At 67.9% G+C, this 25,798-nt stretch overlaps 1 protein-coding gene across 1 annotated transcript in view; it reads left to right on the forward strand.

Annotated features, from left to right (window-relative positions):
* LOC311204235 (filamin-C-like) overlaps nucleotides 1-25,221 on the forward strand; it is a gene marked incomplete at both ends in the record, with an annotated part of 45,342 nt that extends 20,121 nt beyond the window's left edge. Inside the window, 19 exon segments of the mRNA XM_084280687.1 lie at nucleotides 2,122-2,145; nucleotides 3,496-3,629; nucleotides 3,631-3,744; nucleotides 5,903-5,990; nucleotides 6,632-6,772; nucleotides 7,456-7,584; nucleotides 8,805-8,978; nucleotides 10,569-10,730; nucleotides 13,835-14,038; nucleotides 15,532-15,684; nucleotides 15,798-15,920; nucleotides 17,932-18,174; nucleotides 21,600-21,662; nucleotides 22,006-22,095; nucleotides 22,678-22,767; nucleotides 23,607-23,669; nucleotides 23,966-24,028; nucleotides 24,409-24,471; nucleotides 25,159-25,221. Of these exon segments, the coding sequence (XP_084136813.1) occupies nucleotides 2,122-2,145; nucleotides 3,496-3,629; nucleotides 3,631-3,744; nucleotides 5,903-5,990; nucleotides 6,632-6,772; nucleotides 7,456-7,584; nucleotides 8,805-8,978; nucleotides 10,569-10,730; nucleotides 13,835-14,038; nucleotides 15,532-15,684; nucleotides 15,798-15,920; nucleotides 17,932-18,174; nucleotides 21,600-21,662; nucleotides 22,006-22,095; nucleotides 22,678-22,767; nucleotides 23,607-23,669; nucleotides 23,966-24,028; nucleotides 24,409-24,471; nucleotides 25,159-25,221 (2,184 nt within the window).
* Nucleotides 25,222-25,798: the final 577 nt, after the last annotated feature.

Here is a 25,798-nt window from a genome sequence, read left to right on the forward strand (position 1 = left end):
CAGGTGGGGAATGACTGACCCCCAGACCCATAGACTGACCCATAGAGTGACCCCCTGACCCATAGACTGACCCATAGAGTGACCCCCCTGACCCCCTGCCCCCCGCTCGCCCTTCCGTGCCCTGGCGCTGCCCGCCGGCGACGCCAGCAAGTGCCTGGTCACAGGTGGGCACAGACTGACCCATAGACTGACCCCTGACCCATAGACTGACCCCCCTGACCCATAGACTGACCCCCAGACCCATAGAGTGACCCATAGAGTGACCCCAGACCCATAGAGTGACCCCACTGACCCCCTGCCCCCCGCTCGCCCCTCTGCGCCCTGGCGCTGCCCGCCAGCGATGCCAGCAAGTGCCTGGTCACAGGTGGGGAATGACTGACCCCCTGGCCCATAGAGCGACCCCCTGACCCACAGCGTGACCCACTGACCCATAGGGTGACCCACTGACCCATAGGGTGACCCCCTGACCCATGGCATGACCCCCCTGACCCATGGCATGATCCCCCCTGACCAGGGGACACGAGCAAGTGCCTGGTCACAGGTGGGGAATGACTGACCCCCTGACCCATTGACTGACCCCAGACCCATAGAGTGACCCCCTGACCCATAGAGTGACCCCACTGACCCCCCGACCCATAGCGTGACCCCCCTGCCCCCCTGCCCCCCGCTTGCCCCTCTGCGTCCTGGCGCTGCCCGCCGGCGACACCAGCAAGTGCCTGGTCACAGGTGGGGATTGACTGACCCCCTGACCCACAGCATGACCCACTGACCTATAGGGTGACCCCCTGACCCATGGCATGATCCCCCCTGACCAGGGGACACGAGCAAGTGCCTGGTCACAGGTGGGCACAGACTGACCCCCAGACCGACCCCTGACCCATAGACTGACCCCCTGACCCACAGCGTGACCCACTGACCCATGGCATGACCCCCCCTGACCGGGGGACATGAGCAAGTGCCTGGTAACAGGTGGGGAACCACCCAACCCACAGCATGAGTGACCCCTGACCCACAGAGTGACCCCTGACCCATAGAGTGACCCACTGAATGACTCCTGACCCATAGAGTGACCCCTGACCCACAGAGTGACCCCACTGACCCATAGAGTGACCCCACTGACCCACTGACTCCTGACCCATAGAGTGACCCCTGACCCATAGAGTGACCCCACTGACCCCCTGACCCACAGAGTGTCCCCTGACCCACAGCATCCCCCCCTGACCCACAGCACGTGTCCCCCTGACCCACTGACCCATGGCAGGACCTGACCCACAGCGTGACCCCACTGACCCATGGAGTGACCCCCCTGACCCACAGCATCCCCCTGACCCACAGAGTGTGTCCCACTGACCCACAGCGTGACCCCACTGACCCATGGTGTGACCCCCCTGACCCACAGCATCCCCCTGACCCACAGAGTGTGTCCCACTGACCCACAGCATCACCCCACTGACCCACAGCATGACTCCCCTGACCCACAGCATCCCCCTGACCCACTGAGTGTGTCCCACTGACACACAGTGCGACCCCACTGACCCACAGAGGGTCCCCTGACCCATGGCATCCCCCTGACCCACAGCACGTGTCCCCCACTGACCTATACAGTGTCCCCTGACCCACTGAGTGTCCCCTGACCCACTGACCTACAGCGTCTCCCCCCGACCCACTGACCCACAGCATGTCCCTGACCCACTGAGTGTGTCCCCCGACCCACGGCATCCCCCAGACCCACGGCACGTGTCCCACTGACCCACTGAGTGTCCCCCCCTGACCCACAGCGTGGCCCCCTGACCCACAGACTGTCCACCCCCCCCCAACCCACTGACCCACAGCGTGTCCCCGCCCCACAGAGGGTCCCTGCCCCCCAGCGCAGTGGGGCTGAGCAGGTGCCCCCAGAGCAGAGCAGGACACCCCAGCCCCCCAGAGCTCCCCAGAGCTCCCCAGAGCCGCCCAGAGCCCCCCATAGACCCCAGACCCCCCAGAGCCCCCCCAGAGCCCCCCATAGACCCCAGCCCCCCCAGCCCGCCCCAGAGCGCCCCAGAGCCCCCAGAGACCCCCAGAGACCCCCAGAGACCCCATAGACCCCAGCCCCCCTGACGTGCCTCTCCCCTCTCTCTGCAGTGTCCATCGGGGGCCACGGGCTGGGTGAGTGGAGCTGGGGGGGTGGGGGGTGTTTTGGGGTGGGGGGTGACCAGGCTGTGGGACCCCATGACCTTGACACCCCCTCCCAGAGACCCCCCAAACCTTTCCACCCTCCCAACCCCCTCCAACCCCCCTCCACCCTTCCCAGCCCCCCAAGCCCCCTTCAACCCCCCTCCCCACTCCCCAAACCCCCCTCATCTCCCCCCAAACACCCCTCTGCCCCCCCCACCCCCACAGGCGCCTGCCTGTGCCAACCCCCTCCAACCCCACACTTCCCAGCCCCCAAAGACCCCCTCAACCCCCCTCCCCACCCCCATAACCCCCCTCAACCCCCCTCAAACCCCCTCCAACCCTCCAAACCCCCCTCTAACCCCCCCCCCCCGGCCCCCCCAGGCACCTGCCTGTGCCAACCCCCTCCAACCCCACCCTTCCCACCCCTATAACCCCCCTCTAACTCCCCCAAACCCCCCTCTAACTCCCCCCTTGCCCCCCCAGGCGCCTGCCTGTGCCAACCCCCTCCGACCCCACCCTTCCCACCCCTATAACCCCCCTCAACTCCCCCCAACCCCCCCTCTAACTGCCCCAAATCCCCCTCTAACCCCCCCAACCCCCCACTGCCCCCCCAGGCGCCTGCCTGTGCCAACCCCCTCCAACCCCACCCTTCCCAGCCCCCCAAGCCCCCCTCAACCCCCCTCCCCACCTCCGAAACCCCCCTCAACTCCCCCCAAACTCCCACAACCCCCCTCTAACCCCCCCAAACCCCCCTCTAACCGCCCCAAACCCCTCTCTAACCCCCCCAAACCTCCCTCTAACCACCCCCCCGCCCCCCCAGGCACCTGCCTGTGCCAACCCCCTCCAACCCCACCCTTCCCACCCCTAAAACCCACCTCAACTCCCCCTAAACCCCCCTCTAACCCCCCTCTAACCCCCCCTTCGCCCCCCAGGCGCCTGCCTGTGACATCCCCCTCCAACCCCACCCTTCCCACCCCTATAACCCCCCTCAACTCCCCCCAAACCCCCCTCTAACCCCTGCCCCCGCCCCCCCAGGCGCCTGCCTGTGCCAACCCCCTCCAACCCCACCCTTCCCACCCTTCCCACTCCCCAAGCCCTCCTCAGCCCTCCTCCCCATGCCCTCTAACCCCCCCAAACCCCCGTCAACTCCCCCCAAACCCCCCTCTAACCCCCCCCTCGCCCCCCCAGGCGCCTGCCTGTGCCAACCCCCTCCAACCCCACCCTTCCCACCCTTCCCACTCCCCAAGCCCTCCTCAGCCCTCCTCCCCATGCCCTCTAACCCCCCCAAACCCCCGTCAACTCCCCCCAAACCCCCCTCTAACCCCCCCCTCGCCCCCCCAGGCGCCTGCCTGTGCCCCACCATCCAGCTGGGGGAGGAGACGGTGATCACGGTGGACGCCAAGGCGGCGGGTCAGGGCAAGGTGACCTGCAAGGTGTCCACCCCCGACGGGGCCGAGCTGGACGTGGACGTGGTGGGAGAACCAGGACGGCACCTTCGACATCTTCTACACGGCCCCCGAGCCCGGCAAGTACGGCATCACCATCCGCTTCGGCGGCGAGCACGTGCCCAACAGCCCCTTCCACCTCATGGTGAGCTGGGGACGGGGTGGGATGGGATGGGGATGGGGATGGGATGGGGATGGGGATGGGATGGGGGGAGCACGTGCCCAACAGCCCCTTCCACCTCATGGTGAGCTGGGGATGGGGTGGGATGGGGGTGGGATGGGGTGGGGATGGGATGGGGATGGGGATGGGATGGGATGCGATGGGATGGGATGGGGATGGGATGGGGATGGGATGGGATGGGATGGGATGGGATGGGATGGGGATGGGATGGGGATGGGGATGGGGATGGGATGGGATGGGGGGAGCACGTGCCCAACAGCCCCTTCCACCTCATGGTGAGCTGGGGACAGGGTGGGATGGGATGGGATGGGATGGGATGGGATGGGATGGGGATGGGATGGGGATGGGGATGGGATATGGGGGGGAAAACGTGCCCAACAGCCCCTTCCACCTCATGGTGAGTGGGGAATGGGGTGGGATGGGATGGGGATGGGATGGGATGGGATGGGGATGGGATGGGATGGGATGGGATGGGGTGGGATATGGGGGGGAAAACGTGCCCAACAGCCCCTTCCACCTCATGGTGAGCTGGGGACGGGGTGGGATGGGGTGGGATGGGGATGGGGATGGGATGGGATGGGATGGGATGGGGATGGGATGGGATGGGATGGGATGGGATGGGATGGGATGGGATGGGATGGGATATGGGGGGGAAAACGTGCCCAACAGCCCCTTCCACCTCATGGTGAGCTGGGGACGGGGTGGGATGGGGTGGGATGGGGATGGGGATGGGATGGGATGGGATGGGATGGGATGGGATGGGATGGGATGGGATGGGGATGGGATGGGATGGGATGGGGGGAGCACGTGCCCAACAGCCCCTTCCACCTCATGGTGAGCTGGGATTGGGATGGGATGGGATGGGATGGGATGGGGATGGGATGGGATGGGATATGGGGGGGAAAACGTGCCCAACAGCCCCTTCCACCTCATGGTGAGTGGGGAATGGGGGTGGGATGGGGATGGGATGGGGATGGGGATGGGATGGGGATGGGATGGGGGGAGCACGTGCCCAACAGCCCCTTCCACCTCATGGTGAGCTGGGGACGGGGTGGGATGGGGGTGGGATGGGGTGGGGATGGGATGGGGATGGGGATGGGATGGGATGGGGATGGGATGGGGATGGGATGGGATGGGATGGGATGGGATGGGATGGGATGGGATGGGGATGGGATGGGGATGGGATGGGATGGGATGGGATGGGATGGGGATGGGATGGGATGGGGATGGGATGGGGATGGGATGGGATGGGGATGGGATGGGATGGGATGGGATGGGGTGGGGATGGGATGGGGATGGGGATGGGATGGGATGGGGATGGGATGGGGATGGGATGGGATGGGATGGGATGGGATGGGATGGGATGGGGATGGGATGGGGATGGGATGGGGATGGGATGGGATGGGATGGGATGGGATGGGATGGGGATGGGATGGGATGGGGATGGGATGGGGATGGGATGGGATGGGGATGGGATGGGATGGGATGGGATGGGATGGGATGGGGATGGGATGGGGATGGGGATGGGGATGGGATGGGGATGGGATGGGATGGGATGGGATGGGATGGGGATGGGATGGGATGGGGATGGGGATGGGATGGGATGGGATGGGGATGGGGATGGGATGGGATGGGATGGGATGGGATGGGATGGGATGGGGATGGGGATGGGATGGGATGGGATGGGGATGGGGATGGGATGGGATGGGATGGGATGGGATGGGATGGGATGGGATGGGATGGGATGGGATGGGGATGGGGATGGGATGGGATGGGATGGGGATGGGGATGGGATGGGATGGAATGGGATGGGATGGGATGGGGATGGGGATGGGGATGGGATGGGGATGGGGATGGGGATGGGGATGGGATGGGATGGGGATGGGGATGGGGATGGGATGGGATGGGATGGGGATGGGATGGGGATGGGGATGGGATGGGGATGGGATGGGGATGGGATGGGGATGGGGATGGGATGGGATGGGATGGGATGGGATGGGATGGGATGGGGATGGGGATGGGATGGGATGGGGATGGAATTTGGGGTGGGGGGTGCAGCCCACGGCAGGGGGCTGGTGGGGCTGGGGCTGTTCTCACCCCCATCCCTGCCCCACGGCGTCAGGCCACTGAGGAGCCCCCGGCCCCCCCGGAGACCCTGCGGCCCTTCAGCCTCGTCATCCCCCTCACCCTGCAGAAGGGGGAGATCACAGGTGGGGGGGCTGGGGGGGCTGTGTGAGGTGCTGTGGGTCCCTGTGGGTCCCTGTGGGTCACACCGTGGGGTCCCCAGGGGAGGTGCAGATTCCCCTGGGGTGCTCTGTGGGTCCCTGTGGGTCCCTGTGGGTCCCTGTGGGGTGCTCTGGGTCCCCGTGGGTCCCCGTGGATCGCTGTGGGTCACTGTGGGTCACTGTGGGTCCCCAGGGGAGGTGCAGATGCCCTCAGGGTGCTCTGTGGGGCTCTGTGGGGCTCTGTGGGTCCCTGTGGGGTGCTCTGGGTCCCCGTGGGTCCCCGTGGGTCACTGTGGGTCGCTGTGGGTCCCCAGGGGAGGTGCGGATGCCCTCGGGGCGCTCTGTGGGGCTCTATGGGGAGCTGTGGGTCCCTGCGGGTCCCTGTGGGGCTCTGTGGGGCTCTGTGGGGCTCTGTGGGTCCCCATGGGTCCCTGTGGGGTGCTGTGGGTCACTGTGGGTCGCTGTGGGTCCCCAGGGGAGGTGCGGATGCCCTCGGGGCGCTCTGTGGGGCTCTATGGGGAGCTGTGGGTCCCTGTGGGTCCCTGTGGGGTGCTGTGGGTCCCCGTGGGTCCCCGTGGGTCCCCGTGGGTCGCTGTGGGTCACTGTGGGTCCCCGTGGGTCCCCAGGGGAGGTGAGGATGCCCTCGGGGCGCTCGGCCCGTCCCGAGATCACCGACAACCAGGACGGGACGGTGACCGTGCGGTTCCGCCCCACGGAGAGGGGCCGGCACGAGATGGACCTGCGCTGCGACGGCAACCCCATCCCGGGTGAGGGCACTGGGGGCACTGGGGGGGACTGGGACGGACTGGGAGGGACTGGGAGGGGACTGGGAGAGCACTGGGACAGACTGGGAGGGACTGGGACCTGCGCTGCGACGGCAACCCCATCCCGGGTGAGGGCACTGGGGCACTGGGAGGGACTGGGAGGGACTGGGAGGGGACTGGGAGGGACTGGGAGGGACTGGGAGGCACTGGGGGGGACTGGGAGGGACTGGGAGCTGCGCTGCGACGGCAACCCCATCCCGGGTGAGGGCACTGGGGGCACTGGGAGGCACTGGGAGGCACTGGGGGGGACTGGGACCTGCACTGCGACAGCAACCCCATCCCAGGTGAGGGCACTGGGGGCACTGGGAAGCACTGGGAGGGACTGGGAGGGACTGGGACCTGCGCTGCGACGGCAACCCCATCCCGGGTGAGGGCACTGGGGGCACTGGAAGGGATTGGGAAGGGACGAGGAGGGCACTGGGAGGGACTGGGAGGCTCTGGGAGGGACTGGGAAGGGACTGGAAGGCACTGGGAGGGCACTGGGAGGGACTGAGAGGGACTGGGACCTGCGCTGCAACGGCAACCCCATCCCAGGTGACGGCACTGGGGGCACTGGGAGGGCACTGGGGGAGTACTGGGGGTGTCCTGGGGGCACTGGGAGTGACTGGTGCCCCTGTGCCCCCCAGGGAGCCCCCTCCAGTTCTTCGTGGACGCTCTGGACACCCGGCACGTCAGCGCCTTCGGGCCCGGCCTGAGCCACGGGGTGGTGAACAGGCCCTGCACCTTCACCATCCTCACCCGGGGGGCTGGAGAGGGTGAGTACTGGGGGCACTGGGAGGGGGCTGGGGGGCACTGGGAGGCACTGGGAGGCACTGGGAGGGAGGGTGAGCTGGGCACAGGGGGGTCACGGAGCAACACGAGGTGGTGAACAGGCCCTGCACCTTCACCATTCTCACCTGGGGGGCACTGGGAGGGTGAGGGGGACACTGGGAGGGACTGGGAGGCACTGGGAGGGGGCTGGGGGCCACTGGGAGGCACTGGGAGGGAGGGTGAGCTGGGCACAGGGGGGTCACGGGGCAGCACAAGGTGGTGAACAGGCCCTGCACCTTCACCATCCTCGCCTGGGGGACACTGGGAGGGTGAGGGGGGCACTGGGGAGGCACTGGGAGGCACTGGGAGGCACTGGGAGGGGGCTGGGGGGCACTGGGGGGCACTGGGAGGCACTGGGAGGGAGGGTGAGCTGGGCACAGGGGGGTCACGGGGCAGCACGAGGTGGTGAACAGGCCCTGCACCTTCACCATCCTCACCCGGATGCCCCCGTGAGAGGTTGGAGACCCCCACCCCCCTGCTCTGGAGACCCCCCAGATGCCACCAGGAGCTCTAGGGACCCCCAGATCCCACCGTGAGGGGTTCAAGACCCCCCAGATCCCACCCTGAGGGTTTGGAGACCCCCAGATCCCACCAGAAGCCCTGGAGACCCCTCAGATCCCACCAGGATCTCTCAGGACCCCCAGATCCCACTGTGAGGGGTTGGAGACCCCCAGATGCCACCAGGAGCTCTAGGGACCCCCAAATGCCACCAGGAGGGGTTGGAGACCCCCCAGATCCCACCCTGAGGGTTTGGAGACCCTCAGATCCCACCAGAAGCTCTGGAGACCCCCCAGATGCCACCAGGAGCTCTAGGGACCCCCAAATCCCACCGTGAGGGGTTGGAGACCCCCACCCCCCCTGCTCTAGAGACCCCCTAGATCCCACCAGGAGCTCTAGGGACCCCCAAATCCCACCAGGAGGGGTTGGAGACCCCCACCCCCCTGCTCTGGAGACCACCCAAGATGCCACCAGGAGGGGTTGGGACCCCCAGATGCCACCAGGAGCTCTAGGGACCCCCAGATGCCACCAGGAGGGGTTGGAGACCCCCACCCCCTGCTCTCTAGACCTCTAAATCCCAGCGTGAGGGGTTGTAGACCCCCCAAACCCCCCTGTGAGGGGCTGTACCCCCCCCCCCCGCCTGCCTACTGACCCCGCTGTGCCCCAGGGGGTCTGTCCCTGGCCGTGGAGGGTCCGTCCAAGGCGGAGATCAGCTGCCAGGACAACAAGGACGGGACCTGCACCGTGTCCTACCTGCCCACCGCCCCCGGCGACTACAGCATCATCGTGCGCTTCGACGAGCAGCACATCCCAGGCAGCCCCTTCACCGCCAAGGTCACGGGTGAGGGGAGACCCCCACCCACCCCCACCCACCCCACACCACCCCCAAACACCCAACCCACCCCCACCCATCCCCAACCCACCCTACCCAACCCCAACCCAACCCCAACCCAACCCCATCAATGAGCAGCACATCCCAGGCAGCCCCTTCACCGCCAAGGTCACGGGTGAGGGGAGACCCCCACCCACCCCCACACACCCCACACCACCCCCAACCCACCCCAACCCACCCCCACACACCCCAACCCACCCAACCCAACCCCATCCCATCCCCATCCCATCCCCATCAATGAGCAGCCCCTTCACCGCCAAGGTCACGGGTGAGGGGAGACCCCCACCCACCCCCACACACCCACAACCCACCCACACACACCCCAACCCACCCCCAACCCACCCCCAACCCACCCCAACCCATCCCATCCCATCCCCATCCCCACCCCAACCCACCTCCAGCCCTGGAGATGCCAACCCACATGACTGTGGAGACCCCAACCCATCTCCAGTCCTGGAGACCCCAACCCATCATCTTCAGCCCTGGAGAGACCCCAACCCATCATCTTCAGCCCTGGAGACCCCAATCTATCTCCAGCCCTGGAGACCCCATCCCACATGGCTGTGGAGACCCCAACCCATCACCTCCAGCCCTAGAGACCCCAACCCACATGACTGTGGAGACCCCAACCCACCATCTCCAGTCCTGGAGACCCCAACCCATCACCTCCACCCCTGGAAGACCCCATCCCACATGGCTGTGTAGACCCCAACCCATCACCTCCACCCCTGGAAGACCCCATACCACATGGCTGTGGAGACCTCAACCAATCACCTCCAGCCCTGGAGACCCCAACCCATCATCTCCAGCCCTGGAGACCCCATCCCACATGGCTGTGGAGACCCCAACCCATCACCTCCAGCCCTGGAGACCCCATACCACATGACTGTGGAGACCCCAACCCATCACTTCCAGCCCTGGAGACCCCAACCCATCACCTCCAGCCCTATAGACCCCAACCCACATGACTGTGGAGACCCCAACCCATTACCTCAAGCCCTGGAGACCCCATCCCACATGGCTGTGGAGACCCCAACCCATCACCTCCAGCCCTAGAGACCCCATCCCACATGGCTGTGGAGACCCCAACCCATCACCTCCAGCCCTAGAGACCCCATCCCACATGGCTGTGGAGACCCCAACCCATCACTTCCAGCCCTGGAGACCCCAACCCATCACCTCCAGCCCTATAGACCCCAACCCACATGACTGTGGAGACCCCAACCCATCACCTCCAGCCCTAGAGACCCCATCCCACATGGCTGTGGAGACCCCAACCCATCACCTCCAGCCCTGGAGACCCCATCCCACATGGCTGTGGAGACCCCAACCCATCACCTCCAGCCCTATAGATCCCAACCCACATGACTGTGGAGACCCCAACCCATCACCTCCAGCCCTAGAGACCCCATCCCACATGGCTGTGGAGACCCCAACCCATCATCTCCAGCCCTGGAGACCCCAACCCATCACCTCCACCCCTGGAAGACCCCATCCCTCCCCCCCACCCCCGGTGACCGTGTCCCCTGTGCCCCCCAGGGGATGACTCCATGCGCACGTCGCAGCTCAACGTGGGCACCTCGACCGATGTCTCGCTGAAGATCACGGAGAGCGACCTGAGCCAGCTGAGCGCCAGCATCCGGGCCCCCTCGGGCCACGAGGAGCCCTGTCTGCTCAAGCGCCTGCCCAACCGCCACATCGGTGGGTCAGGGGACAGGGACAGGGGATGGGGACAGGGGACAGGGACAGGGGACAGGGGTCAGGGGACAGGGGACAGGGGACAGGGGCAGGGGAGCAGCATCCGGGCCCCCTCGGGCCACGAGGAGCCCTGTCTGCTCAAGCGCCTGCCCAACCGCCACATCGGTGGGTCAGGGGACAGGGACAGGGGACAGGGACAGGGGACAGGGACAGGGGCAGGGGACAGGGGACAGGGGCAGGGGGACAGGGACAGGGACAGGGGATGGGGACAGGGGACAGGGGACAGGGGACAGGAGCAGGGACAGGGGACAGGGGACAGGGACAGGGACAGGGGATGGGGACAGGGGACAGGGGACAGGGACAGGGGACAGGGGACAGGGGACAGGGACAGGGACAGGGACAGGGACAGGGGAGCAGTATCCGGGCCCCCTCGGGCCACGAGGAGCCCTGTCTGCTCAAGCGCCTGCCCAACCGCCACATCGGTGGGTCAGGGGACAGGGACAGGGGCAGGGACAGGGGACAGGGGACAGGGGACAGGGGACAGGGACAGGGGACAGGGGATGGGGACAGGGGAGCAGCATCCGGGCCCCCTCGGGCCACGAGGAGCCCTGTCTGCTCAAGCGCCTGCCCAACCGCCACATCGGTGGGTCAGGGGACAGGGACAGGGGACAGGGACAGGGGACAGGGAACAGGGACAGGGGACAGGGACAGGGACAGGGACAGGGACAGGGACAGGGGACAGGGGACAGGGGAGCAGCATCCGGGCCCCCTTGGGCCACGAGGAGCCCTGTCTGCTCAAGCGCCTGCCCAACCGCCACATCGGTGGGTCAGGGGACAGGGACAGGGGCAGGGACAGGGGCAGGGACAGGGACAGGGGCAGGGGGACAGGGACAGGGACAGGGGATGGGGACGGGGACGGGGACAGGGGACAGGGGGCAGGGGGCAGGGTCAGGGGACAGGGGACAGGGGACAGGGGACAGGGACAGGGACAGGGGACAGGGGACAGGGACAGGGGACAGGGGACAGGGGGCAGGGGGCAGGGGCAGGGGACAGGGGACAGGGACAGGGACAGGGGCAGGGACAGGGGCAGGGGACAGGGACAGGGGCAGGGACAGGGACAGGGGACAGGGACAGGGGACAGGGGACAGGGGCAGGGACAGGGACAGGGGCAGGGGACAGGGGACAGGGGCAGGGGGACAGGGGATGGGGACAGGGACAGGGGATGGGGACAGGGGACGGGACAGGGACAGGGGACAGGGGCAGGGACAGGGGACAGGGGACAGGGACAGGGGACAGGGGCAGGGACAGGGACAGGGACAGGGGACAGGGACAGGTACAGGGAACAGGGGACAGGGACAGGGGACAGGGGCAGGGGACAGGGACAGGGACAGGGGACAGGGGCAGGGGGACAGGGACAGGGGATGGGGACGGGGACAGGGGACAGGGACAGGGACAGGGGACAGGGGGTTTGGGGCGTGGGGACACAGGGCAGGGGACACAGGGACATGGGGTAGGGGACAGGGGGACAGGGGACAGAAGGACACAGGGTGTGGGGATACGGGGTGTCCAGGGACTGGTGGGGGTGACAGGAGTTTCATGGAGGTGCCCAGGGACAGAAATTGGTGGCCAAGGGACTGGTGGAGGTGACAGTGGGTTAGTGGAGGTGGCCAAGGGCTGGTGAAGGTGGCCAGGGGCTGGTGGGGTGACAGGGGGCTGGTAAAGGTGACCAAGGACAGAAGTTGGTGGCCAAGGGACTGGTGGGGGTGGCCAGGGGGCTGGTGGAGGTGACAAGGGGTTGGTGGGGGTGGCCAGGGACTGGTGATGGTGACAGGGGGCTGCTGGAGGTGCCCAGGGATGGATGTTGGTGGCCAAGGGACTGGTGGGGGTGACAGGAGGTTGGTGGAGGTGCCCTGGGGCTGGTGGGGTGGCCAGGGGCTGACATTGGTGGCCAGGGGGGCAGTGGCGTGTCCAGGGACAGATGGTGGTGACCAAGGGACTGGTGGAGGTGGCCAGGGGTCTGGTGGGGGTGACAGGAGGTTGGTGGAGGTGGTCAGAAACTGATGTTGGTGGCCAAGGGACTGTTGGTGGCCTGGGGCTGGTGAAGGTGGCCAGGGACAGAAGTTGGTGGCCTAGGGACTGGTGGAGGTGGCCAGGGGACTGGTCAAGGTGACAAGGGACTGGTGGAGGTGGGCAGGGACAGAAATTGGTGGCCAAGGGACTGGTGGAGGTGACAGGGGGCTGCTGGAGGTGCCCAGGGATGGATGTTGGTGGCCAAGGGACTGTTGGTGGCCTGGGGCTGGTGAAGGTGGCCAGGGACAGAAGTTGGTGGCCTAGGGACTGGTGGAGGTGGCCAGGGGACTGGTCAAGGTGACAAGGGACTGGTGGAGGTGGGCAGGGACAGAAATTGGTGGCCAAGGGACTGGTGGAGGTGACAGGGGGCTGCTGGAGGTGCCCAGGGATGGATGTTGGTGGCCAAGGGACTGTTGGTGGCCTGGGGCTGGTGAAGGTGGGTGAAGGTGGGCAGGGACAGAAGTTGGTGGCCAAGGGACTGGTGGAGGTGGACAGGGGGCTGGAGAAGGTGGCCAGAGGCTGGTGGGGGTGGCCAAGGGGCTGGTGAAGGTGCCCAGGGGCAGACATTGTTGGCCAAGGGACTGGTGGGGGTGGCCAGGGGGCTGGTGGAGGTGACAAGGGGGTTTGATGGAAGTGCCCTGGGTCTGGTGGAGGTGGCCAGGACCTGGTGAAGGTGACAGGGGGTTTGATGGAGGCGGCCAGGGACAGAAGTTGGTGGCCTAGGGACTGGTGGAGGTGGCCAGGGGACTGGTCAAGGTGACAAGGGACTGGTGGAGGTGGGCAGGGACAGAAGTTGGTGGCCAAGGGCTGGTGGGGGTGGCCAGGGGACTGATCAGGGTGACAAGGGATTGGTGGGGGTGGCCAGGGGCTGGTGAAGGTGGCCAGGGGCTAGTGGAGGTGGCCAAGGGCTGGTGGGGGTGGCCAGGGGACTGATCAAGGTGACAAGGGGTTGGTGGGGGTGGCCAGGGTTTGGTGGGGGTGTCCAGGGAGCTGTTGGGGGTGTGTGACAGTGGTGTGTGTGTGTCCCCCCACCCCAGGCATCTCCTTCACGCCCAAGGAGGTGGGGGAGCACGTGGTGAGCGTGAAGAAGAGCGGCCAGCACGTCACCAACAGCCCCTTCAAGATCCTGGTGGGCCAGTCGGAGATCGGGGACGCCAGCAGGGTGAAGGTCTGGGGCAAGGGGCTGGTGGAGGGACACACCTTCCAGGTGGCCGAGTTCATCGTGGACACCCGCAGCGCCGGTGAGACCCCCGGCGGGCACAGGGGGCAGGGGGGCAGGGGGTGGTTGTGGGCATGGCTGGGCTGGGGTGAGGGGGCAACTGTGGGTGTGATACAGGGCGGGTGGTGGATGGGGTTGTGGCGTGGTTGTGGCCGTAGGGTGGTGGCCATGGGGTGGCCATGGGATGGATGGGATGGGGGCCATGGGGAGGGGGCCATGGCTGTGTCAGGGCTGTGGCCATGGGGTGGTGGCCATGGGGTGGCCATGGTCTGGATGGGGGCCATGGGGTGGTGGCCATGGGGTGGCCATGAACTGGATGGGATGGGGGCCATGGGGTGGTGGCCATGGACATGGGGTGGTGGCCATGGCCGTGTCAGGGCTGTGGCCATGGGGTGGTGGCCATGGGGTGGCCATGGGATGGATGGGATGGGGGCCATGGGGTGGCCATGAACTGGATGGGATGGGGGCCATGGGGTGGTGGCCATGGACATGAGGTGGTGGCCATGGGGTGGTGGCCATGGGGTGGTGGCCATGGCTGTGTCAGGGCTGTGGACATAGGATGGTGGCCATGGGGCTGTGTCAGGGCTGTGGCCATGGAGTGGTGGCCATGGGGAGGTGGCCGTGGTTGTGTCAGGGTTGTGACCATGGGGTGGTGGCCATGGGGTGGCCATGGTCTGGATGGGATGGGGCCATAGGGTGGTGGCCATGGGGTGATGGCCATGAACTGGATGGGATGGTGGCCATGGCCGTGTCAGGGCTGTGGCCATGGAGTGGTGGCCATGGGGTGGCCATGAACTGGATGGGATGGGGGCCATGGGGTGGTGGCAGGGCTGTGGCTGTGGGGTGGTGGCCATGGGATGGTGGCCATGGCCATGTCAGGGCTGTGGCCGTGGGGTGGTGGCCATGGGGTTGCCATGGGATGGATGGGATGGGAGCCATGGGGTGGTGGCCATGGGGTGGTGGCCATGGGATGGATGGTCTGGGGGCCATGGGGTGGTGGCCATGGGGTGGCCATGGCCTGGATGGGATGGTGGCCTTGGCCATGTGATAGCTGTGGCCATGGGGTGGTGGCATGGTGTGGCCATGGCCTGGGTGGGACGGTGGCCATGACATGACCGTGGCCTTGGCCTCCCCATGACCAGGGTGGGATGGTGGCCTTGGTGTGGCTGTTGCCTGGACAGGAGGGTGACCATGGCCTGGGTGGGATGGTGGCCATGACATGACCATGACCAGGGTGGGCCGGTGGCCTTGGCGTGGATGGGCCGGTGGCCTTGGCGTGACCATGGCCTGGACAGGAGGGTGGCCATGGCCTGGATGGGATGGTGGCCATGACATGACCATGACCAGGGTGGGCCAGTGGCCTTGGCGTGGCCATGGCCTGGACAGGAGGGTGACCACGGCCTGGGTGGGCCGGTGGCCTTGGCGTGGATGGGCCAGTGGCCTTGTCCTCCCCACGGCCATGGCCGGTGCCGCCACGACCGGGCCACCCCTGAGCGTGTCCCCGCGGCCGCGCAGGCTACGGGGGGCTGGGCCTGTCCATCGAGGGGCCCAGCAAGGTGGACATCAACTGCGAGGACGTGGAGGACGGGACCTGCAAGGTCACCTACTGCCCCACCGAGCCCGGCAACTACCTCATCAACATCAAGTTCGCCGACAAGCACGTGCCAGGTGGGGCCAGGGGCCGGGGCAGGGGCCAGGGGGTGGCAGCGGGGACACGGACACCCCCCAGCAGGGTGCCCGGGGGGTGGCCGGGTCCCTGAGGTGGGTGGGGGTCCCTGCAGGAAGCCCCTTCACGGTGAAGGTGACGGGCGAGGGGCGGATGAAGGAGAGCATCACCCGCCGGCGCCAGGCGCCCTCCATCGCCACCATCGGCAGCACCTGCGACCTCAACCTCAAGATCCCAGGTAGGGGCTGGGGGCCTTCGTCCTCCTCGTCATCCTCCTCTTCCTCCTCCTCCTCCTCTTCTCCTCCTCCTCCTCCTCCTCCTCCTCCTCCTCCTCCTCTTCTCCTCCTCCTCTTCTCCTCCTCTTCTCCTCCTGCTCTTCTCCTCTTCTTCGTCTCCTCCTTTTCCTCTTCTTCTTCTCCTCTTCCTCTTCCTCTTCTTCTCCTCCTCCACCTCCTCTTCCTCCTCCTCTTCTCCTCCTGCTCTTTTCCTCTTCTTCTCCTTCTCCTCCTCCTTTTCCTCTCCTTCTTCTCCTCCCCCTCTTCTCTTCCTCCTCCTCTACTTCTCCTCTTCCTCTTCTCCTCCTCCTCTTCTCCTCCTCCTCCTCCTCCTCCTCCTCCTCCTCCTCCTCCTCCTCCTCCTCCTCCTCCTCCTCCTCGCTGGGGCTTGGGGACAGGGACCCATCTCAGCCCCTCCAGCTCTGATTTCCGTCTCCTTCTTCCTTCTCTCCCCACCCGTCCCCGTGTCCGTCCGTGGGTCTGTGCCTCCGTCCGTGCCCCCGTCTGCGCGTGCGTCCGTCTGTCCATCCGTGTGTCCGTCCGGGTGTCCGTCCGGGTGTGCCGCCGTCCACGCGTCCGTCTGCCCGTCCCTGCCACGTGTCTGCGTGTGGCTGTGACCACCCAACTGCACACCCGACCCCCTGTCCTTCCCACACCCATCCATCCCTGTGTCTGTCCATCCATCCCTCCCCCCATCCCTCCATCCCTCCATCCCTCCATCCATCCATCCATCCATCCATCCCTCCATCCCTCCATCCCTCCATCCCTCCATCCATCCATCCATCCATCCATCCATCCATCCCTCCCTCCCTCCCTCCCTCCCTCCATCCCTCCATCCATCTCTCCATCCATCCCTCCCCCATCCCTCCATCCCTCCATCCCTCCATCCCTCCATCCCACCATCCATCCCTCTCTCCATCCATCCATCCATCCATCCATCCATCCATCCATCCATCCCTGTGTCTGTCCATCCCTCTCTCCCCCATCCCTCCATCCCTCCATCCATCCCCCCATCCCTCCATCCATCCATCCATCCATCCATCCATCCATCCATCCCTCCATCCCTCCATCCCTCCATCCCTCCATCCATCCATCCATCCATCCATCCATCCATCCCTCCCTCCCTCCCTCCCTCCCTCCATCCCTCCATCCATCTCTCCATCCATCCCTCCCCCATCCCTCCATCCCTCCATCCCTCCATCCCTCCATCCCACCATCCATCCCTCTCTCCATCCATCCATCCATCCATCCATCCATCCATCCCTGTGTCTGTCCATCCCTCTCTCCCCCATCCCTCCATCCCTCCATCCATCCCCCCATCCCTCCATCCATCCATCCATCCATCCATCCATCCATCCATCCATCCCTCCATCCATCCCTCCATCCATCCCTTCATCCATCCATCCATCCATCCCTCCATCCATCCCTCCATCCATCCCTTCATCCATCCATCCATCCATCCATCCATCCATCCATCCATCCATCCATCCCTCCATCCATCCCTCCCTCCCTCCATCCCTTCATCCATCCATCCATCCATCCATCCATCCATCCATCCATCCATCCATCCATCCATCCATCCATCCCTGTGTCTATCCATCCCTCCCTCCATCCATCCATTTATCCCTCCCCCCATCCACCCCTCCATCCATCCCTCCCTCCCTCCCTCCCTCCCTCCATCCCTCCATCCCTCCATCCATCCCTCCCTCCCTCCCTCCCTCCCTCCATCCATCCATCCATCCATCCATCCATCCATCCATCCATCCATCCATCCCTCCCTCCCTCCCTCCCTCCATCCATCCCTCCATCCATCCATCCCTCCCTCCATCCCTCCATCCATCCCCCCATCCCTCCATCCATCCATCCCTCCATCCCTCCATCCATCCCTCCATCCATCCCTCCCTCCCTCCCTCCCCCCATCCCCACATCCCTCCCCACGTCCGTCTGTCCGTCCATCCCCGCCCCCGTCCCCAGGGAACTGGTTCCAGATGGTGTCAGCCCAGGAGCGCCTGACGCGCACCTTCACGCGCAGCAGCCACACCTACACGCGCACGGAGCGCACGGAGATCAGCAAGACGCGGGGCGGGGAGACCACCCGCGAGGTGCGCGTGGAGGAGTCCACCCGCGTCGGGGGAGACCCCTTCCCCAACGTCTTCGGGGGCTTCCTGGCCCGAGAGGGGCTGGGCGCCTTCGGGCCCATCGCCCGCACGCAGGAGGGTGGGTGGCTGCCTGGGGACTGGGGGGGGGTGGGTGTGCAAGGGGGTGTGTGTGCAAGGGGGTGGGTGCGCAAGGAGGGGGTGTAGCTTCAGCAAGGGGCTGGGCTTGCATGAGCGATGCATGTGCAAGGGGCTGGGGGTGAAAGGGGGGGTGCAAGGGGGTGGGTGTGCAACGGGGGTGTGCAAGGGGATAGGTGTGCGAGGGGGTGTGCAAGGGGGTGGGTGTGCAAGGGGCTGAGTGTGCAAGGGGGAGTGTGCAAGGGGGTAGGTGTGCAAGGGGGGTGTGCAAGTGGGGTGTGCAAGGGGGGGTGTAGCTTCAGCAAGGGGCTGGGCTTGCATGAGCGATGCATGTGCAAGGGGCTGGGGGTGAAAGGGGGGGTGCAAGGGGGTGGGTGTGCAACGGGGGTGTGCAAGGGGATAGGTGTGCGAGGGGGTGTGCAAGGGGGTGGGTGTGCAAGGGGCTGAGTGTGCAAGGGGGAGTGTGCAAGGGGGTAGGTGTGCAAGGGGGGTGTGCAAGTGGGGTGTGCAAGGGGGGGTGTAGCTTCAGCAAGGGGCTGGGCTTGCATGAGCGATGCGTGTGCAAGGGGATGGGTGTGCGAGGGAGTGTGCATGGGGCTGGGTGTGCAGGGGACTGAGTGTGCAAGTGGGTGTGCAAGGGGCTGGCTGTGCAAGGGGCTGAGTGTGCAAGGGGATGAGCTTGCATGAGCAATGTATGTGCAAGGGGGTGTGTAAGGGGCTGAGTGTGCAAGGGGCTGGTGTGCAAGGGGGTGTGCAAGGGGATGGGGGTGCAAGTGGGTGTGCAAGGGGCTGGGTGTAGCTTAAGCAAGGGGCTGGGCCTGCATGAGCGATGCGTGTGCAAGGGGCTGGTGTGCAAGTGGGTGTGCAAGGGGGTGGGTATGCAAGGAGCTGAGTGTGCAAGTGGGTGTGCAAGGGGCTGGGTGTACAACAGCTGGTCATGAATGGGGCATGCAAGAGGACTGTGCAAGGAATAAGTGTGCAAGGGGCTGGGCTTACACGAGTGATGTATGTGCAAGTGGGTGTGCAAGGGGCTGAGTGTGCAATGTCTGAGCTTGCACAGGGGTGTGCAAGGGGAATGTGCAAGGGACAATGTGCAAGGGGCTGGACTTGCATGAGCAATGCATGTGCAAGGGGAGTGTGCAAGGGGCTGGGTGTGGAAAGGGGTGTGCAACAGGCTGACCTTGCACAGGGGGTGGGCTGCAAGGGTTGTTGTGCAAGGGGCTGGGTGTGCAAAGGGGTGTGCAACAGGCTGGTCTTGCACAGGTGTTTCCACAAGCAATGCGTGTGCAAGGGGGGGTGTGCAACAGGGCTGGGCTCGCATGGGCACTGTGTGTGCAAGGAGGGGGTTGCCCAGGGGTGATGCGCGTGCAAGGGGGTGTGCAAGGGGGTGTGCGCTGAGCCCGGGGGTGCACGAGGGGTGTGTAACAGGGCCCTGTGCTTTGCACAAGCACCCTCTGCTTGCACACCAGGGTCTGGGTGTGCACACCTGGAACTGCGCTCGTGCAAGGGCACAGCTTGCACAGGGCGGGGTACCCCCTCCCCAACCTGGGGTGCTGGGTGCCGGGGTGCCGGGTGCTGGGGTGCCGTGTGTCGGCTGTTGGGGCGCCCTGGGATGCCGTGTGTCAGGGTGCTGGGTGTCGGGGTGCCGTGGGGTGCCGGGTGCCGGGGTGCAGTGTGCTGGGTGCCAGGGTGCCGGGTGCTGGGGTGCCGTGTGTCGGCTGTTGGGGCGCCCTGGGATGCCGTGTGTTGGGGTGCTGGGTGTCAGGGTGCCCTGGGATGCCGTGTGCCAGGGTGCCGCGTGTTGGGGTGCTGTGTGTCAGGGTGCCCTGGGGTGCCATGTGTCGGGGTGCCAGGGTGCCGGGTGTCAGGGTGCCGTGGTGCCATGTGCCAGGATGCTGTGTGCCAGGGTGCCATGTGTCAGGGTGCCGGGGTGCCGTGTGTCGGGGTGCCCTGAGGTGCCATGTGTCCGGGTGCCGGGTGCTGGGGTGCTGTGTGGGGGGGTGCCCCTGGGTGCCGGGTGTCGGGGTGCCTCAGGATGCCTTGTGCCAGGGTGCTGAGTGCCGGGTGTCAGGGTGCCGGGGTGCCATGTGTCAGGGTGCCAGGGTGCCGGGGTGCTGTGTGCCGGGGTGCCGTGTGTGGGGGTGCCCCTGGGTGCCGGGGTGCCGTGTGTTGGGTGCCGTGTGTGGGGGTGCCCCTGGGTGCCGGGGTGCCGGGTGCCGGGGTGCCCTGGGATGCCGTATGACGGGGTGCCGCATGTTGGGGTGCTGTGTGTGGGGGTGCCCCGTGGTGCCGGGGTGCCGGGGTGCTGTGTGCCGGGGTGCCGTGTGTGGGGGTGCCCCGGGGTGCCGGGTGTCGGGGTACCCTGGGATGCCTTGTGCCAGGGTGCCGTGTGTCAGGGTGCCCTGGGGTGCCATGTGTCAGGGTGCCGGGTGCTGGGGTGCCGTGTGTGGGGGTGCCCCGGGGTGCTGGGGTGCCAGGTGTCGGGGTACCCTGGGGTGCCGTGTGTCGGGGTGCCGGGTGTCGGGGTGCCCCAGGATGCCTTGTGCCGGGGTGCTGAGTGCCGGGTGTCGGGGTGCCCTGGGGTGCCATGTGTCGGGGTGCCAGGGTGCCGGGTGCTGTGTGCCAGGGTGCCGTGTGTGGGGGTGCCCCGGGGTGCCAGGTGCCAGGGTGCCATGTGTTAGGGTACCGGGGTGCCGTGTGTGGGGGTACCCCTGGGTGCCGGGTGCCGGGTGTTGGGTGCCGTGTGTGGGGGTGCCCCATGGTGCCGGGGTGCCGGGTGCCGGGGTGCCGTGTGTGGGGGTGCCCCTGGGTGCCGGGGTGCCGGGTGTCGGGGTACACTGGGATGCCGTGTGTCGGGGTGCCATGTGTCGGGGTGCCAGGGTGCCGGGTGTCAGGGTGCCGGGGTGCCGGGTGTCGGGGTGCCCTGGGGTGCCATCTGTCAGGGTGCCAGGGTGCCGGGATGCTGTGTGCCGGGGTGCCGTGTGTGGGGGTGCCCCTGGGTGCCAGGGTGCCGGGTGTCGGGGTACCCTGGGATGCTGTGTGTGGGGGTGCCATGTGCCAGGATGCTGTGTGTCAGGGTGCCGTGTGCCGTGTGCCGTGTGTCGGGTGCCGTGTGTGGGGGTGCCCTGGGATGCCGTGTGCCGGGGTGCCGGGTGCCGGGGTGCCGTGTGTGGGGGTGCCCCTGGGTGCCGGGTGTCGGGGTGCCCTGGGATGCTGTGTGCCGGGGTGCCAGGTGTCGGGGTACCCTGGGATGCCTTGTGTTAGGGTGCCGTGTGTCGGGGTGCCCCGGGGTGCCATGTGCCAGGATGCTGTGTGCCAGGGTGCCATGTGTCAGGGTGCCGGGGTGCCGTGTGTGGGGGTGCCCCATGGTACCGGGGTTCCCCCTCCCGACCCCCCCCCGCCCCGCAGGCGAGGCGTCCCCGCAGGAGCTGTCGGCGCAGGTGCTGAGCCCGTCGGGGCAGCGGGTGCTGGGTGCTGGGGTGCCCTGGGATGCCTTGTGCTGGGGTGCCCTGGGGTGCCATGTGTTGGGGTGCCAGGGTGCCAGGGTGCCCTGGGGTGCCGGGTGCCGGGGTGCCGGGGTGCCATGTGTCAGGGTGCCGGGGTGCCGGGGTGCTGTGTGCCGGGGTGCCGTGTGTGGGGGTGCCCCTGGGTGCCGGGTGCCGCGTGTTGGGTGCCGTGTGTGGGGGTGCCCCGGGGTGCCATGTGCCAGGATGCTGTGTGCCAGGGTGCCATGTGTTAGGGTGCCGGGGTGCCGTGTGTGGGGGTGCCCCGTGGTGCCGGGGTTCCCTCTCCCGACCCCCCCCCCGCCCCGCAGGCGAGGCGTCCCCGCAGGAGCTGTCGGCGCACGTGCTGAGCCCGTCGGGGCAGCGGGTGCTGGGTGTCGGGGTGCCCTGGGATGCCGTGTGTTGGTGTGCTGGGTGCCGGGATGCTGTGTGCCAGGATGCCGTGTGTCGGGGTGTTGGGGTGCCCCGGGATGCCGGGTGCCAGGGTGCCGGGTGTCGGGGTGCCCCGGGGTGCCATGTGTCAGGGTGCCAGGGTGCCGGGGTGCTGTGTGCCGGGGTGCCGTGTGTGGGGGTGCCCCTGGGTGCCAGGGTGCCGGGTGTCGGGGTACCCTGGGATGCTGTGTGTGGGGGTGCCATGTGCCAGGATGCTGTGTGTCAGGGTGCCGTGTGCCGGGTGCCGTGTGTCGGGTGCCGTGTGTGGGGGTGCCCTGGGATGCCGTGTGCCGGGGTGCCGGGTGCCGGGGTGCCGTGTGTGGGGGTGCCCCTGGGTGCCGGGTGTCGGGGTGCCCTGGGATGCTGTGTGCCGGGGTGCCAGGTGTCGGGGTACCCTGGGATGCCTTGTGTTAGGGTGCCGTGTGTCGGGGTGCCCCGGGGTGCCATGTGCCAGGGTGCCAGGGTGCCATGTGTCAGGGTGCCGGGGTGCCGTGTGTGGGGGTGCCCCGTGGTGCCGGGGTTCCCTCTCCCGACCCCCCCCCGCCCCGCAGGTGAGGCGTCCCCGCAGGAGCTGTCGGCGCAGGTGCTGAGCCCGTCGGGGCAGCGGGTGCCGGGTGTTGGGGGTGCCCTGGGGTGCCGGGGTACCCCGTCCCCAACCCAGGGTGCTTGCTGTGTGTTGGGGTGCCATGTGTCAGGGTGCCCCAGGGTGCCGGGGTACCCCATTCCCAGTCTGGGGTGCTGTGTGTTGGGATGCCAGGTGCCGGGGTGCCCTGGGGTGTCGGGGTGCCCTGGGATGCCGTGTGTTGGGGTGCTGGGTGCCAGGATGCTGTGTGCCGGGGTGCCATGTGTTGGGGTGCCCTGGGATGCCATGTGTCGGGGTGCCGGGGTGCCGGGGTGCCAGGGTGCCGGGTGTCGGGGTGCCCTGTGGTGCCGAGTGTCGGGGTGCCATGTGTTGGGGTGCTGTGTGCCAGGGTGCCGTGTGCCAGGGTGCTGTGTGCCAGGAGCCGGGGTGCCGGGTGTTGGGGTGCCCTGGGGTGCCATGTGTCGGGGTGCCATGTGTCGGGGTGCCATGTGTCAGGGTGCCGGGCGCTGGGGTGCCGTGTGTCGGGGTGCAGTGTGCTGGGTGCCGGGGTGCCGAGTGCTGGGGTGCCCCTGGGTGCCGTGTGTCGGGGTGCCCCGGGGTGCCATGTGTTGGGGTGCCGAGTGCCAGGATGCTGTGTGCCGTGTGCTGGGGTGCCGTGTGTGGGGGTGCCCCGGGGTGCCGGGTGCTGGGATGCCGTGTGTCAGGGTGCCGTGTGTTGGGGTGCTGGTGTGCCAGGTGTCGGGGTGCCCTGAGGTGCCGGGGTGCCGGGTGTCGGGGTGCCGGGTGTTGGGGTGTCGGGGTGCCCTGGGGTGCCATGTGTCAGGGTGCCGGGGTGCCGTGTGTGGGGGTGCCCCATGGTACCGGGGTTCCCCCTCCCGACCCCCCCCCGCCCCGCAGGCGAGGCGTCCCCGCAGGAGCTGTCGGCGCAGGTGCTGAGCCCGTCGGGGCAGCGGGTGCCGGGTGCTGGGGTGCCCTGGGATGCCTTGTGCCGGGGTGCCCTGGGGTGCCATGTGTTGGGGTGCCAGGGTGCCAGGGTGCCCTGGGGTGCCGGGTGCCGGGGTGCCGGGGTGCCGTGTGTGGGGGTGCCCCGGGGTGCCGGGTGCCGTGTGTTGGGTGCCGTGTGTGGGGGTGCCCCGGGGTGCCATGTGCCAGGATGCTGTGTGCCAGGGTGCCATGTGTCAGGGTGCCGGGGTGCCGTGTGTGGGGGTGCCCCGTGGTGCCGGGGTTCCCTCTCCCGACCCCCCCCCGCCCCGCAGGCGAGGCGTCCCCGCAGGAGCTGTCGGCGCAGGTGCTGAGCCCGTCGGGGCAGCGGGTGCTGGGTGCTGGGGTGCCTTGGGATGCCTTGTGCCGGGGTGCCCTGGGGTGCCATGTGTTGGGGTGCCAGGGTGCCAGGGTGCCCTGGGGTGCCGGGTGCTGGGGTGCCAGGGTGCCGTGTGTGGGGGTGCCCCTGGGTGCCGGGTGTTGGGGTGCCCTGGGATGCTGTGTGCCAGGGTGCCATGTGTCAGGGTGCCGGGGTGCCGTGTGTGGGGGTGCCCCTGGGTGCCGGGGTGCTGTGTGCCGGGGTGCCGTGTGTGGGGGTGCCCCTGGGTGCCGGGGTGCTGGGTGCCGGGGTGCCCTAGGGTGCCGCATGTTGGGTGCCGTGTGTGGGGGTGCCCCATGGTACCGGGGTTCCCTCTCCCGACCCCCCCCCGCCCCGCAGGCGAGGCGTCCCCGCAGGAGCTGTCGGCGCAGGTGCTGAGCCCGTCGGGGCAGCGGGTGCTGGGTGCTGGGGTGCCCTGGGATGCCTTGTGCCGGCGTGCCCTGGGGTGCCATGTGTTGGGGTGCCAGGGTGCCAGGGTGCCCTGGGGTGCCGGGTGCTGGGGTGCCGGGTGCCGGGGTGCCGGGGTGCCGTGTGTGGGGGTGCCCCTGGGTGCCGGGTGTCGGGGTGCCCTGGGATGCTGTGTGCCGGGGTGCCAGGTGTCGGGGTGCCCCGGGGTGCCGTGTGTGGGGGTGCCCCTGGGTGCCGGGTGCCGCGTGTTGGGTGCCGTGTGTGGGGGTGCCCCGGGGTGCCATGTGCCAGGATGCTGTGTGCCAGGGTGCCATGTGTCAGGGTGCCGGGGTGCCGTGTGTGGGGGTGCCCCTGGGTGCCGGGGTGCCAGGTGCCGCGTGTTGGGTGCCGTGTGTGGGGGTGCCCTGGGATGCCGTGTGCCGGGGTGCCGGGTGCCGGGGTGCCGTGTGTGGGGGTGCCCCTGGGTGCCGGGTGTCGGGGTGCCCTGGGATGCCTTGTGCCGGGGTGCCGGGTGCCGGGGTACCCTGGGATGCCTTGTGTTAGGGTGCCGTGTGTCGGGGTGCCCCGGGGTGCCATGTGCCAGGGTGCCAGGGTGCCATGTGTCAGGGTGCCGGGGTGCCGTGTGTGGGGGTGCCCCATGGTACCGGGGTTCCCCCTCCCGACCCCCCCCCCGCCCCACAGGCGAGGCGTCCCCGCAGGAGCTGTCGGCGCAGGTGCTGAGCCCGTCGGGGCAGCGGGTGCTGGGTGCTGGGGTGCCCTGGGATGCCTTGTGCCGGGGTGCCCTGGGGTGCCATGTGTTGGGGTGCCAGGGTGCCAGGGTGCCCTGGGGTGCCGGGTGCTGGGGTGCGGGGTGCCGGGGTGCCGTGTGTGGGGGTGCCCCTGGGTGCCGGGTGTCGGGGTGCCCTGGGATGCTGTGTGCCGGGGTGCCAGGTGTCGGGGTGCCCGGGGTGCCGTGTGTGGGGGTGCCCCTGGGTGCCGGGTGTCGGGGTGCCCTGGGATGCTGTGTGCCGGGGTGCCAGGTGTCGGGGTGCCCCGGGGTGCCGTGTGTGGGGGTGCCCTGGGATGCCGTATGCCGGGGTGCCGCGTGTTGGGTGCCGTGTGTGGGGGTGCCCCGGGGTGCCATGTGCCAGAATGCTGTGTGCCAGGGTGCCATGTGTTAGGGTGCCGGGGTGCCGTGTGTGGGGGTGCCGTGTGTGGGGGTGCCCTGGGATGCCGTATGCCGGGGTGCCGTGTGTGGGGGTGCCCCATGGTGCCGGGGTTCCCCCTCCCGACCCCCCCCCGCCCCGCAGGCGAGGCGTCCCCGCAGGAGCTGTCGGCGCAG

The sequence above is a fragment of the Gallinula chloropus genome (assembly GCF_964237585.1).
Source record: "Gallinula chloropus genome assembly, contig: HAP1_SCAFFOLD_452, whole genome shotgun sequence".
NCBI classification, from domain to species: domain Eukaryota; kingdom Metazoa; phylum Chordata; class Aves; order Gruiformes; family Rallidae; genus Gallinula; species Gallinula chloropus.